The sequence below is a fragment of the Pseudophryne corroboree genome, chromosome 3 (assembly GCF_028390025.1).
Source record: "Pseudophryne corroboree isolate aPseCor3 chromosome 3, aPseCor3.hap2, whole genome shotgun sequence".
NCBI lineage: Eukaryota > Metazoa > Chordata > Amphibia > Anura > Myobatrachidae > Pseudophryne > Pseudophryne corroboree.
Window position 1 is genome coordinate 562,366,987 of NC_086446.1, and position 16,203 is coordinate 562,383,189.

The 16,203-nt window shown below is 45.0% G+C and overlaps 1 protein-coding gene across 5 annotated transcripts in view; it reads left to right on the top strand.

Annotated features, from left to right (window-relative positions):
• ANKFN1 (ankyrin repeat and fibronectin type III domain containing 1) overlaps window positions 1–16,203 on the top strand; it is a 1,208,371-nt gene that overhangs the window by 564,198 nt on the left and 627,970 nt on the right. For all 5 annotated transcript variants that reach the window (XM_063961280.1, XM_063961279.1, XM_063961282.1 and 2 more), the window contains one exon: window positions 1,535–1,625. In XM_063961280.1, coding sequence (XP_063817350.1) covers window positions 1,535–1,625 — 91 coding nt within the window. The remainder of the gene's footprint in view (window positions 1–1,534; window positions 1,626–16,203) is intronic.

A 16,203-nucleotide genomic window follows, 5' to 3' on the forward strand; every position in this document is an offset into this window, starting at 1 on the left:
CACGCCTAGATGGGCCAGGTGTTTGTGTCGCTTGGCTTAGTCATACAACTACCTCATTGCAAATCTTTTTCTTCTTTGCATGATGTGCTGTTTGGAGCCTTTTTTTTTTATATCTGCCCTCCTGTCTGACACTGCAGTGCCACTCCTAGATAGGCCAGGTGTTTGTGCTGCACACTTGTGTCGCTTAGCTTATTCATACAGCCACCTCGGTGCAACTTTTAGGCCTTAAAACAATATTGTGAGGTGTGAGGTGTTCAGAATAGACTGGAAATGAGTGGAAATGATTGTTATTGAGGTTAATAATACTGTAGGAGCAAAATTACCCGCAAATTTTGTGATTTTAGCTGTTTTTATGTTTAAAAAAAAAAAAACATCCAGATCCAAAACCAAAACACGAAAGGGTGGTTTTGGCAAAACCAAGCCAAAACCAAAGCACGAAAGTGGAATTAGAACCAAAACCAAAACACAAAACACAAAAGTGCCAGCCACACATCTCTACTTAATACACAGATGTAAGAATTGTGAATGTTAATGCAAGATGTAGGGGAATATCCAATTAGCGGCGATAACACAATTCACGCTCACGCCTAATATTATAGCACCTGTCTCCCAAAAAATCCTCTTATCACAGCCTGCATGCCCCCCGGTAATCGCATCTATCTTATTCCAAAATGGCGATAACGGGATTCACGCGATAACTCTAGCTGGCAAAAGCAGAGAAAAGTACAGGAGAAGCCTATTAGTGGCTATAATAAAACTTTTTGGAGTCATTAAATCAGGTCAAATGGCTGTTATATGCATGTTTTTTTTTAATATGGACAAATGTTAGAAAGCTATTTTTTTCCTGCAAAATAAGCGCTCTCATTAAATTGGGGGTACATAAAAATGGGTATAAGTATATATTTGGGTCATTTTCAGGGGACTTTTTTTAAAAAGTGGAAATGACCCGATTACTCCCAGCTGCAAGTCTAAAAACACTTGTCCCACTCATAAAGCACCCCAATATACCTGTCTCATACCTTGTACCACAATTTCCATCACTTTGCATTTTTTGACCACAAAAATTACATGTCATTATTCGCAATGAAAATAACTTTTAAGTGCTTAATTAGTCATTCAGGGGGCGGTCCCAGGGGTTCTGAACCAAATCCCAACATTTTTACCTTAAAACAGGGATTTTGCACTACTTATCACCTGCTCAGAGATGGTGAAGAGAAATCCTCTATAAACCCTATGGAGACTTATTGCGATAACTTATCGTCACTAATAGAATACCGAATTATTGCATTTGAGATAATTAATTGTGAAACCGCGTAATAGCAGCTAATTGGATACCTCCCATAGTATTAATATAGGAAAGATGATAAGTATGGAAAGTACACAGAATAATTGTTTATATTAGGGTGGTGTTAGCAAATTTTATAATAAATGCTGAAAATTGATCTCTTGAAATGAGGTACAGATATTGTATGAGAACAATCAAGCTAAGATGTTTTGTTATGCTTTAACACAATTATTTTTGTTTGATTGACAGGGCAAAGAGTATTATGTTAGAGTTTCTGCATGCAACATGAAGGGATGGGGGCCCACAGAACTGTCCAGCCCAGAATGTGCTGCTCCTTCCAGTAAGTTGATCACAGTGGTCATTATATGTGTTTGTCTGTTGTATAATAACATTGTTTCATGCTGATAATTGTACGTAAATTGACAAATTGCATACAGCTATGGGGTAACGTTCAAACTTGGGAATTATCCACATTAATGGGTTTTCTGTAGTTTGGAGAGCCATGTCTTAATTATTTTATAGTAGTAATAGAAAATTCCCTAGCACAGTAGTAAAAATGGATTGGATAGTAGTATTAAGGTGGGTACACACCTAGAGATGTGTGCTGAGCGATCTAGCACAGACGGCTCATCAAACTTCTCTCTCCCACCGTTCAGCACTCAGCGCAATGTGTGCTGAGCGAGGTAGGGGGAACGGGGGGGCACTCACTTCACACAGCAGTGAAGTGAGCGACCTGACTAGATTGTGCCTAGAACAATCTAGAACCGGCGATAGCGCATTGCTATTGCTATAGGCATACACACATAGAGATCTGTGCTTAATTTCTAAGCAATCTAGTCAGATTGCTTAAAAATTAAGCACGGATCTCTTTGTGTGTGCCCCCCTTCAGAGCCATATTTCTGTATGAGTGTAGGGCTGGGGGCACTGCACAAGCAGTACTGAATTTGTAAGTCCATGGTGCAGGGTGTGCACGCCCGGCCTTTCTGGACCCATGTGCCCTCTTGCACAGCACACACCTGCACCCACAGTAGATATCCTACTAACATTAAGGTCTATGGGTCACATATCGGGATTCGGTTAATATACCGCCTGTTGGGATTCCGGGGTTCGCAATACCGATGCAGGAATCCTAACAGATGGGGAAATGTCGGCGTACGGAATCCCAACTGCAGCCCGTGTATTCCCACCTGAGTGGGAATATAACCTGTGGCGAGCAAGGCTGGGCACTGGGCCCGCAGCCACAGTTCCGGCTGAAAGGATGCAGCTGTCGGTATAATGACAGCCATCTTATCGTCAGCCGGTCACCCGTATGTATTCCCACTGATCTGGGGACTTTATCCAAAATTAGAGGTCAAGAACAAAAGTAATTTTCCCCTGTAATGTTGAATTGACAACTCACATTGGGGGTTTCATTCTGCCTGCCTGTACATCTTTAAGGTGCATTCTACACTTTAAACATTGCATGCATTCAGTGGTACGTTCTAGTTAAAAGCCCTTTGTATATCTTGACAAAACGTTTGAATTACAGTATAATCCTCTACCACCTTCATTGAGAGGTGTGCTCCCCAGACTGTGTGACAGGTTATCTGACAGCATGTCACTCCATATCCTGGAGACATAACATTTCTTCAGGCGCTCACAAGACACATAAAGCCTTTTCTGCCAACCCACATACGTAGCTGATGCCTCTTTAGTCATTATTGTGTAGTTAACTCCACTCAGTGCATTGTGCAAAATAACACATCCTTTTGTTATCCCTGTGTATCACAGGGTAGACCATGTATTCATTCTCCCCATGACATGCCACTGACATGTAAACTACCTGTTAAAAATGGCTTGCAAGATCAGTACGCACAAAGGATTATTCTTTCCTGCACTCAACAAATCAAATATCCAAAGTTCTCAATGACATCACCAGCATGGCGCCAAGCAGACTTTCTAGAATGCATTCCTAACCTCTTGGGAAAGTTACTAATTATTATTCACTTCTTTTAGGCACAAAGTTCTATGGGGTCCTAAGTTTTACATTTTCTTGCGGATTTGAAGTACAGTAGTTAGAGCTTCATCTAACTCTTACATCTAGATTTAAAATGTCAGTTATTTTCTCTTGGTATGCATCAGAAAGTGTGTCCATATGCTTTGATTATTTTTCAAACTACCAGAGGTCAAAACTTGTATAAGGAGCTTTCAGCACATGTTAAACAGCTTCAAAAATATACCCATGTGTATGAGGCCTAAAGGTGAGGTATCTCACACCAGGATTTGTTGGTGTAGGAGCCAGGGACGTGCGGTGAGCTTAATGGCTCAGGAGGCACTGGCTAGCACCAGAGCCAGATTTACACGCAATATATGAGCCAAATCGTACATCTGAACATTATAAATTCCCGGAAATTTGCTGAGTTTTGATCAGAGAGGTGCAAAAAAGATAGACAGGGGCAGCACTGCCTCACCTGCCATAGATTTTTTACTCCAGAGTTTTGGCTATAAAAATTATTAGAATAATGCAAAGAAGATAATTCAAACATATTCTTTGCATTTTTCATCTACTTTATATAGTCAAAACTCTGGCAAAAACGTTAGTATGACAGGAAAGGCTCTGCCTCACCTGCCTCACCCCACCGCACGTCACTGGTAGGAGCAATGTTCCTTTACAGTAAAGTCTGCCATGAAGTTGGTTTTACTGAGATGCCGTTTTCATTCCTTCCAACTGTCCTGATTCCAGTGGGACAGTCCCGCTATTCGGACACTGTCCCACTGTCCCGCGGGCGAGAGGGGACAGTTGGGCGAGCTTGTGATCACTGCTGCTCTGCTCTGCAGAGCAGCCGGTAATCACTGAATAGATGCTGTGCGCATGCACATGATATTTAACAGAGTGGGGAGAAGAGCCATGGGCAGCCCAGTTGCTTGGGGAGCGCTGGTCATGCCCCCAAAATGATGATAACAGGTGGTCGTGCTGCAAGGCCTCGCCTCCTCCACCTGATGCTCTGCCCCTCCACCAGAGGCCTCGCCTCCTTTTCAGGTGCTGGCACGCTAGGTCCCAAATAAACATCTGCTAAAGTTGGGAGGTATGCATTTTACCTAGTAAATAATAGTTGTAAATAATAGTTACAGATATTTATTTTCTTATGGGTCCCATACATCAGGCATCTATCGGGCCAATACCTTATTCTGCTCATGCCTGGGTCCAGTGATTGTTAAAATCAAACATATTGGACAATGTCGATTTGCTGATTCTAACTCAAAAATTATCAGAATCAGTGAGTAAGGATTTTTAACATATTTAATCTTACGGATCCCCTGAGAAATCACCAAACATCGGAGTATGCCGATCAATGGAATTGCCCTATAGATGTATGGCCCAAATAAGTGTGCCATCTTTTTCAGTGTTGATTAAAGGTCTGCAGAAGCGTAATGAGGATGGGACAAGCCGAGCATGTTACCTGGGCCCCAACGATGTGGGGGAGCTGACGCAGTGGCAGGGTCTCTAATGTTAATTATTACATATATATATATGTATCGCCAGGTGTTTGGACACAAAGGGGTAAATGTACTAAGATGGGAGTTCTATTTAAGATGGGATGTTGCCCATAGCAACCAATCAGATTCCAGGTATTATCTTCTAGAAGGTGCTAGATAAATGAGAAGTAGAATCTGATTGGTTGCTATGGGCAACAATAACATCCCGTCTTAAATAGAACTCCCATCTTAGTAAATTTACCCCAAAGTGGTGCTAAGCGTGACCGCTATATAGGGATGGCCATCTATAATGCCCTTCCCCATTTAGCTCTTTCATTTCAGTCATGCTATAGCCCCTAATGGATTCCTTAGTCATATAATATCTACAGTATAGTCTGTGTTTATTCCCAGCTTTCTACTTTCCATGCCTGACAAAGACTCTCTGGTGCATGACCTCAGGGGGGGGAGTCTATAGTGCATTTGCATTGCACTCACACAGGGCAGCTATCAGGGGAAGGCTGCGGGGACTGGTGTCCAGGGCCCTTGCAGACAGAGGGGCCCACCACTGGCTCCTACCGCCGATACTCGGTGAGCTGCTCCAGGTGTGTACAACAACAGCAGGCTAATGTGCAGGGAGGACCTCTTAATTCAAGCCTTCTCTTCTGCCATCAGCTCTCTGTGAATCGTTCCTCCAGGTCCGTAGCGCTCACGATGTATGACATCTCACAGCGGTAGAGTGGTGAAGCAGACTTTTTTCTTTTGGGGGGGGGCTATTTTGTCAGTCTTGAGCCCCACAATTTCTGATGTCAGCCCTGCACCCACATCCAGGTCTTGTATTGTGTTTCATGTTTATTTCCTCCAATACCACTGCTTATGTTGCTGTATACACTGGTAAATGAATTGTCATTTTACCTTTCTTATGTGACATTCCCATAATCCTTCACAGTTAGTTTGCCTATGAACCCTCCATTTGGTTTTCCAGATCTATAACAACCTGCAGTCTTTATCATGCTCCCCATTTCTGTGTGTGCTCAGTGTGTTTGCGTCTTCTGTATTTATTTACTTGCAAGACACTGCTGCTCGGCATGTTTAAGCCCCAAATTTTTTATGTGACACTTACGCATACTGTACCTAAAAGCAGTTTAGGACCCGATTCACAGATTTACGCAAACCCGATGGGTGCTACCTCTGTGCCAAATTTTCTTGCCAAAGTTTTACAACACACTAAATCAGACCTTCAATCCCATAATTGCTTTTCAAAGTAGTGTGTTGTCTAAATATATGACTAAGGGCATATTTATTAATTATTTGGTTATGGATCTTCACATCAGAAGCTTTGTATATTTGGCAAGTATGCATTCCCCATAGGTTTCTTTGGGATCGAGAATGGGGAAACACAGCATATACAGTAACCCACAAATATTAATTGATAAATATGCCATACAACTAAAAATAGAGATGAGCGCCGGAAATTTTTCGGGTTTTGTGTTTTGGTTTTGGGTTCGGTTCCGCGGCCGTGTTTTGGGTTCGACCGCGTTTTGGCAAAACCTCACCGAATTTTTTTTGTCGGATTCGGGTGTGTTTTGGATTCGGGTGTTTTTTTCAAAAAACCCTAAAAAACAGCTTAAATCATAGAATTTGGGGGTAATTTTGATCCCAAAGTATTATTAACCTCAAAAAACATAATTTACACTCATTTTCAGCCTATTCTGAACACATCACACCTCACAATATTATTTTTAGTCCTAAAATTTGCACCGAGGTCGCTGTGTGAGTAAGATAAGCGACCCTAGTGGCCGACACAAACACCGGGCCCATCTAGGAGTGGCACTGCAGTGTCACGCAGGATGTCCCTTCCAAAAAACCCTCCCCAAACAGCACATGTCGCAAAGAAAAAAAGAGGCGCAATGAGGTAGCTGACTGTGTGAGTAAGATTAGCGACCCTAGTGGCCGACACAAACACCGGGCCCATCTAGGAGTGGCACTGCAGTGTCACGCAGGATGTCCCTTCCAAAAAACCCTCCCCAAACAGCACATGACGCAAAGAAAAAAAGAGGCGCAATGAGGTAGCTGACTGTGTGAGTAAGATTAGCGACCCTAGTGGCCGACACAAACACCGGGCCCATCTAGGAGTGGCACTGCAGTGTCACGCAGGATGTCCCTTCCAAAAAACCCTCCCCAATCAGCACATGATGCAAAGAAAAAGAAAAGAAAAAAGAGGTGCAAGATGGAATTATCCTTGGGCCCTCCCACCCACCCTTATGTTGTATAAACAAAACAGGACATGCACACTTTAACCAACCCATCATTTCAGTGACAGGGTCTGCCACACGACTGTGACTGATATGACGGGTTGGTTTGGACCCCCCCCAAAAAAGAAGCAATTAATCTCTCCTTGCACAAACTGGCTCTACAGAGGCAAGATGTCCACCTCATCTTCACCCTCCGATATATCACCGTGTACATCCCCCTCCTCACAGATTATCAATTCGTCCCCACTGGAATCCACCATCTCAGCTCCCTGTGTACTTTGTGGAGGCAATTGCTGCTGGTCAATGTCTCCGCGGAGGAATTGATTATAATTCATTTTAATGAACATCATCTTCTCCACATTTTCTGGATGTAACCTCGTACGCCGATTGCTGACAAGGTGAGCGGCGGCACTAAACACTCTTTCGGAGTACACACTTGTGGGAGGGCAACTTAGGTAGAATAAAGCCAGTTTGTGCAAGGGCCTCCAAATTGCCTCTTTTTCCTGCCAGTATAAGTACGGACTGTGTGACGTGCCTACTTGGATGCGGTCACTCATATAATCCTCCACCATTCTATCAATGTTGAGAGAATCATATGCAGTGACAGTAGACGACATGTCCGTAATCGTTGTCAGGTCCTTCAGTCCGGACCAGATGTCAGCATCAGCAGTCGCTCCAGACTGCCCTGCATCACCGCCAGCGGGTGGGCTCGGAATTCTGAGCCTTTTCCTCGCACCCCCAGTTGCGGGAGAATGTGAAGGAGGAGATGTTGACAGGTCGCGTTCCGCTTGACTTGACAATTTTGTCACCAGCAGGTCTTTCAACCCCAGCAGACCTGTGTCTGCCGGAAAGAGAGATCCAAGGTAGGCTTTAAATCTAGGATCGAGCACGGTGGCCAAAATGTAGTGCTCTGATTTCAACAGATTGACCACCCGTGAATCCTTGTTAAGCGAATTAAGGGCTGCATCCACAAGTCCCACATGCCTAGCGGAATCGCTCCGTGTTAGCTCCTTCTTCAATGCCTCCAGCTTCTTCTGCAAAAGCCTGATGAGGGGAATGACCTGACTCAGGCTGGCAGTGTCTGAACTGACTTCACGTGTGGCAAGTTCAAAGGGCATCAGAACCTTGCACAACGTTGAAATCATTCTCCACTGCACTTGAGACAGGTGCATTCCATCTCCTATATCGTGCTCAATTGTATAGGCTTGAATGGCCTTTTGCTGCTCCTCCAACCTCTGAAGCATATAGAGGGTTGAATTCCACCTCGTTACCACTTCTTGCTTCAGATGATGGCAGGGCAGGTTCAGTAGTTTTTGGTGGTGCTCCAGTCTTCTGTACGTGGTGCCTGTACGCCGAAAGTGTCCCGCAATTTTTCTGGCCACCGACAGCATCTCTTGCACGCCCCTGTCGTTTTTTAAAAAATTCTGCACCACCAAATTCAAGGTATGTGCAAAACATGGGACGTGCTGGAATTTGCCCATATTTAATGCACACACAATATTGCTGGCGTTGTCCGATGCCACAAATCCACAGGAGAGTCCAATTGGGGTAAGCCATTCCGCGATGATCTTCCTCAGTTGCCGTAAGAGGTTTTCAGCTGTGTGCGTATTCTGGAAAGCGGTGATACAAAGCGTAGCCTGCCTAGGAAAGAGTTGGCGTTTGCGAGATGCTGCTACTGGTGCCGCCGCTGCTGTTCTTGCGGCGGGAGTCCATACATCTACCCAGTGGGCTGTCACAGTCATATAGTCCTGACCCTGCCCTGCTCCACTTGTCCACATGTCCGTGGTTAAGTGGACATTGGGTACAACTGCATTTTTTAGGACACTGGTGAGTCTTTTTCTGACGTCCGTGTACATTCTCGGTATCGCCTGCCTAGAGAAGTGGAACCTAGATGGTATTTGGTAACGGGGGCACACTGCCTCAATAAATTGTCTAGTTCCCTGTGAACTAACGGCGGATACCGGACGCACGTCTAACACCAACATAGTTGTCAAGGACTCAGTTATCCGCTTTGCAGTAGGATGACTGCTGTGATATTTCATCTTCCTCGCAAAGGACTGTTGAACAGTCAATTGCTTACTGGAAGTAGTACAAGTGGGCTTACGACTTCCCCTCTGGGATGACCATCGACTCCCAGCGGCAACAACAGCAGCGCCAGCAGCAGTAGGCGTTACACGCAAGGATGCATCGGAGGAATCCCAGGCAGGAAAGGACTCGTCAGACTTGCCAGTGACATGGCCTGCAGGACTATTGGCATTCCTGGGGAAGGAGGAAATTGACACTGAGGGAGTTGGTGGGGTGGTTTGCGTGAGCTTGGTTACAAGAGGAAGGGATTTACTGGTCAGTGGACTGCTTCCGCTGTCACCCAAAGTTTTTGAACTTGTCACTGACTTATTATGAATGCGCTGCAGGTGACGTATAAGGGAGGATGTTCCGAGGTGGTTAACGTCCTTACCCCTACTTATTACAGCTTGACAAAGGGAACACACGGCTTGACACCTGTTGTCCGCATTTCTGGTGAAATACCTCCACACCGAAGAGCTGATTTTTTTGGTATTTTCACCTGGCATGTCAACGGCCATATTCCTCCCACGGACAACAGGTGTCTCCCCGGGTGCCTGACTTAAACAAACCACCTCACCATCAGAATCCTCCTGGTCAATTTCCTCCCCAGCGCCAGCAACACCCATATCCTCCTCATCCTGGTGTACTTCAACACTGACATCTTCAATCTGACTATCAGGAACTGGACTGCGGGTGCTCCTTCCAGCACTTGCAGGGGGCATGCAAATAGTGGAAGGCGCATGCTCTTCACGTCCAGTGTTGGGAAGGTCAGGCATCGCAAACGACACAATTGGACTCTCCTTGTGGATTTGGGATTTCAAAGAACGCACAGTTCTTTGCGGTGCTTTTGCCAGCTTGAGTCTTTTCAGTTTTCTAGCGAGAGGCTGAGTGCTTCCATCCTCATGTGAAGCTGAACCACTAGCCATGAACATAGGCCAGGGCCTCAGCCGTTCCTTGCCACTCCGTGTGGTAAATGGCATATTGGCAAGTTTACGCTTCTCCTCCGACAATTTTATTTTAGGTTTTGGAGTCCTTTTTTTTCTGATATTTGGTGTTTTGGATTTGACATGCTCTGTACTATGACATTGGGCATCGGCCTTGGCAGACGACGTTGCTGGCATTTCATCGTCTCGGCCATGACTAGTGGCAGCAGCTTCAGCACGAGGTGGAAGTGGATCTTGATCTTTCCCTAATTTTGGAACCTCAACTTTTTTGTTCTCCATATTTTATAGGCAGAACTAAAAGGCACCTCAGGTAAACAATGGAGATGGATGGATTGGATACTAGTATACAATTATGGACGGACTGCCACGGTTAGGTGGTATAAAAAAACCACGGTTAGGTGGTATATATTATAATAATAATACAATTATGGATGGACGGACTGCCTGCCGACTGCCGACACAGAGGTAGCCACAGCCGTGAACTACCGCACTGTACACTGGTTGATAAAGAGATAGTAGTATACTCGTAACAACTAGTATGACACTATGACGACGGTATAAAGAATGGAAAAAAAACCACGGTTAGGTGGTATATATTATAATAATAATACAATTATGGATGGACGGACTGCCTGCCGACTGCCGACACAGAGGTAGCCACAGCCGTGAACTACCGCACTGTACACTGGTTGATAAAGAGATAGTAGTATACTCGTAACAACTAGTATGACACTATGACGACGGTATAAAGAATGAAAAAAAAACCACGGTTAGGTGGTATATATTATAATAATAATACAATTATGGATGGACGGACTGCCTGCCGACTGCCGACACAGAGGTAGCCACAGCCGTGAACTACCGCACTGTACACTGGTTGATAAAGAGATAGTAGTATACTCGTAACAACTAGTATGACACTATGACGACGGTATAAAGAATGAAAAAAAAACCACGGTTAGGTGGTATATATTATAATAATAATACAATTATGGATGGACGGACTGCCTGCCGACTGCCGACACAGAGGTAGCCACAGCCGTGAACTACCGCACTGTACACTGGTTGATAAAGAGATAGTAGTATACTCGTAACAATTAGGATGACACTATGACGGTATAAAGAATGAAAAAAAAAACCACGGTTAGGTGGTAGGTATATAATAATAAATAATACAATTCTGGTCGGACGGACTGCCTGCCGTGTGCCGACACAGAGGTAGCCACAGCCGTGAACTACCGCACTGTACACTGGTTGATAAAGAGATAGTAGTATACTCGTAACAATTAGGATGACACTATGACGGTATAAAGAATGAAAAAAAAAACCACGGTTAGGTGGTAGGTATATAATAATAAATAATACAATTCTGGTCGGACGGACTGCCTGCCGTGTGCCGACACAGAGGTAGCCACAGCCGTGAACTACCGCACTGTACACTGGTTGATAAAGAGATAGTAGTATACTCGTAACAATTAGGATGACACTATGGGGTACATTTACTAACATTCGTAATTCCCGAAAATAGGTCAAAGTTCAATCACGAATGACATCGACAGTGTAAAACTGCAACTTTTTGAATTTATTACGATGGATTTACTAAGCTGTCGTATTCGGGTTTTTCTTTTCTTCCGATGTCGATGTCATTCGTTTTTTTTTACCTAATTTTACGGCAGTGATTAGCAAAACACTGCCGTTTTTTTTTACAATCAATCTCGGCCGGATCTGTGTGATCCGTGCTGGGGTTCTTTTTATTTTTTATTTTTAATTAAACAATGTAAAATCCCCAAAAAAAATGCGTGGGGTCCCCCCTCCTAAGCATAACCAGCCTCGGGCTCTTTGAGCCGATCCTGGTTGCAGAAATATGGTGAAAAAAATGACAGGGGTTCCCCCATATTTAAGCAACCAGCATCGGGCTCTGCGCCTGGTCCTGGTCCCAAAAATACGGGGGACAAAAAGAGTAGGGGTCCCCCATATTTTTAAAACCAGCACCGGGCTCCACTAGCTGGACAGATAATGCCACAGCCGGGGGTCACTTTTATACAGCGCCCTGCGGCCGTGGCATCAAAAATCCAACTAGTCACCCCTGGCCGGGGTACCCTGGGGGAGTGGGAACCCCTTCAATCAAGGGGTCCCCCCCCCCCAGCCACCCAAGGGCCAGGGGTGAAGCCCGAGGCTGTCCCCCCCCATCCAATGGGCTGCGGATGGGAGGGCTGATAGCCTTTGTTGTAAAATAAAAGATATTGTTTTTAGTAGCAGTACTACAAGTCCCAGCAAGCCTCCCCCGCATGCTGGTACTTGGAGAACCACAAGTACCAGCATGCGGCGGAAAAACGGGCCCGCTGGTACCTGTAGTACTACCACTAAAAAAATACCCAAAAAAACACAAGACACACACACCGTGAAAGTATAATTTTATTACTTACATACACACATACATACATACTTACCTTATGTTCCCACGCAGGTCGGTCCTCTTCTCCAGTAGAATCCAAGGGGTACCTGTTGAAGAAATTCTACTCACCAGATCCAGTGGTCCAGGCTCCTCGGATAATCCAGGGTTAATCCACGTACTTGAATAAAACAAAAAAACGGTTGCCCGACCACGAACTGAAAGGTGACCCATGTTTGCACATGGGTCACCTTCCCACGAATGCCAGAAACCCACTTTGCCTTCTGGCTAAGTGGGTTTCTTCAGCCAATCAGGGAGTGCCACGTTGTAGCACTCTCCTGATCAGCTGTGTGCTCCTGTCTTCACTGACAGGCAGCACGCGGCAGTGTTACAATGTAGCGCCTATGCGCTACATTGTAACCAATGATGGGAACTTTCTGCTCAGCGGTGACGTCACTTTAGGTCAACCGCAGGGCACAAAGTTCCCATCATTGGTTACAATGTAGCGCATAGGCGCTACATTGTAACACTGCCGTGTGCCGCCTGTCAGTGAGGACAGGAGCACACAGCTGATCAGTAGAGTGCTACAACGTGGCACTCCCTGATTGGCTGAAGAAACCCACTTAGCCAGAAGGCAAAGTGGGTTTCTGGCATTCGTGGGAAGGTGACCCATGTGCAAACATGGGTCACCTTTCAGTTCGTGGTCGGGCAACCGTTTTTTTGTTTTATTCAAGTACGTGGATTAACCCTGGATTATCCGAGGAGCCTGGACCACTGGATCTGGTGAGTAGAATTTCTTCAACAGGTACCCCTTGGATTCTACTGGAGAAGAGGACCGACCTGCGTGGGAACATAAGGTAAGTATGTATGTATGTGTGTATGTATGTAATAAAATTATACTTTCACGGTGTGTGTGTCTTGTGTTTTTTTGGGTATTTTTTTAGTGGTAGTACTACAGGTACCAGCGGGCCCGTTTTTCCGCCGCATGCTGGTACTTGTGGTTCTCCAAGTACCAGCATGCGGGGGAGGCTTGCTGGGACTTGTAGTACTGCTACTAAAAACAATATCTTTTATTTTACAACAAAGGCTATCAGCCCTCCCATCCGCAGCCCATTGGATGGGGGGGGACAGCCTCGGGCTTCACCCCTGGCCCTTGGGTGGCTGGGGGGGGGGGACCCCTTGATTGAAGGGGTTCCCACTCCCCCAGGGTACCCCGGCCAGGGGTGACTAGTTGGATTTTTGATGCCACGGCCGCAGGGCGCTGTATAAAAGTGACCCCCGGCTGTGGCATTATCTGTCCAGCTAGTGGAGCCCGGTGCTGGTTTTAAAAATATGGGGGACCCCTACTCTTTTTGTCCCCCGTATTTTTGGGACCAGGACCAGGCGCAGAGCCCGATGCTGGTTGCTTAAATATGGGGGAACCCCTGTCATTTTTTTCACCATATTTCTGCAACCAGGATCGGCTCAAAGAGCCCGAGGCTGGTTATGCTTAGGAGGGGGGACCCCACGCAATTTTTTTTAAAAAAATAAGCACTTTCCCACCCCTTCCCACTGATATACATGCACGGATCTCATGGATCCGTGCATGCCTATCCAATCACGAATTAAAAAAAAAGTTCTGTTTTTTTTTAGCACTTTTTTACGAGTTGTAATTTTTCACGGCAGTGTTTGTTCTTTTTTGGCTTTGCACTTCTTAGTAAATGACCGAGATTCATACTTAAACAGCCGCGTTTTGACCGATGGTGTATTCATTCGTAATTTTTTACCTGAACTTGCAAAAAATTACGAATGCCCTCATCACTGCCGTGATTAGTGTTTAGTAAATGACCGAGATTAACCGAGATGACACTTTGAAGAAAAAACGGCATCTCGGTCAAAATCGGGAGCTTAGTAAATATACCCCTATGACGGTATAAAGAATGGAAAAAAAAACCACGGTTAGGTGGTAGGTATATAATAATAAATAATACAATTCTGGTCGGACGGACTGCCTGCCGTGTGCCGACACAGAGGTAGCCACAGCCGTGAACTACCGCACTGTACACTGGTTGATAAAGAGATAGTAGTATACTCGTAACAATTAGGATGACACTATGACGGTATAAAGAATGAAAAAAAAAACCACGGTTAGGTGGTAGGTATATAATAATAAATAATACAATTCTGGTCGGACGGACTGCCTGCCGTGTGCCGACACAGAGGTAGCCACAGCCGTGAACTACCGCACTGTACACTGGTTGATAAAGAGATAGTAGTATACTCGTAACAATTAGGATGACACTATGACGGTATAAAGAATGAAAAAAAAACCACGGTTAGGTGGTAGGTATATAATAATAAATAATACAATTCTGGTCGGACGGACTGCCTGCCGTGTGCCGACACAGAGGTAGCCACAGCCGTGAACTACCGCACTGTACACTGGTTGATAAAGAGATAGTAGTATACTCGTAACAATTAGGATGACACTATGACGGTATAAAGAATGAAAAAAAAACCACGGTTAGGTGGTAGGTATATAATAATAAATAATACAATTCTGGTCGGACGGACTGCCTGCCGTGTGCCGACACAGAGGTAGCCACAGCCGTGAACTACCGCACTGTACACTGGTTGATAAAGAGATAGTAGTATACTCGTAACAATTAGGATGACACTATGACGGTATAAAGAATGAAAAAAAAAACCACGGTTAGGTGGTAGGTATATAATAATAAATAATACAATTCTGGTCGGACGGACTGCCTGCCGTGTGCCGACACAGAGGTAGCCACAGCCGTGAACTACCGCACTGTACACTGGTTGATAAAGAGATAGTAGTATACTCGTAACAATTAGGATGACACTATGACGGTATAAAGAATGAAAAAAAAAACCACGGTTAGGTGGTAGGTATATAATAATAAATAATACAATTCTGGTCGGACGGACTGCCTGCCGTGTGCCGACACAGAGGTAGCCACAGCCGTGAACTACCGCACTGTACACTGGTTGATAAAGAGATAGTAGTATACTCGTAACAATTAGGATGACACTATGACGGTATAAAGAATGAAAAAAAAACCACGGTTAGGTGGTAGGTATATAATAATAAATAATACAATTCTGGTCGGACGGACTGCCTGCCGTGTGCCGACACAGAGGTAGCCACAGCCGTGAACTACCGCACTGTACTGTGTCTGCTGCTAATATAGACTGGTTGATATTTAAAGAGATATTAGTAGTATACAACAATACTATACTGGTGGTCAGGCACTGGTCACCACTCCTGCAGCAAAAGTGTGCACTGTTAATTAATATAATTGTACTCCTGGCTCCTGCTAACAACCTGCAGTGCTCCCCAGTCTCCCCCACAATTAATTATAAGCTTTTAATTTATACATTGATGACTGTGCAGCACACTGGGCTGAGCTGAGTGCACACAGACTGAGTCACACTGTGTGACTGACTGTGCTGTGTATCGTTTTTTTTTTCAGGCAGAGAACGGATATAGCAGAGAGAAGTGAACGGATATATTATATTAAATAAAAGTTAACTAGCAACTGCACTGGTCACTGACTGTGGTAAACTAACTCTGTCTGCGACTCTGCACAATCTCTCTCTCTCTATCTAATCTATCTCTATTCTAATGGAGAGGACGCCAGACACGTCCTCTCCCTATCAATCTCAATGCACGAGTGAAAATGGCGGCGACGCGCGGCTCCTTATATAGAATCCGAGTCTCGCGATAGAATCCGAGCCTCGCGAGAATCCGACAGCGTCATGATGACGTTCGGGCGCGCTCGGGTTAACCGAGCAAGGCGGGAAGAT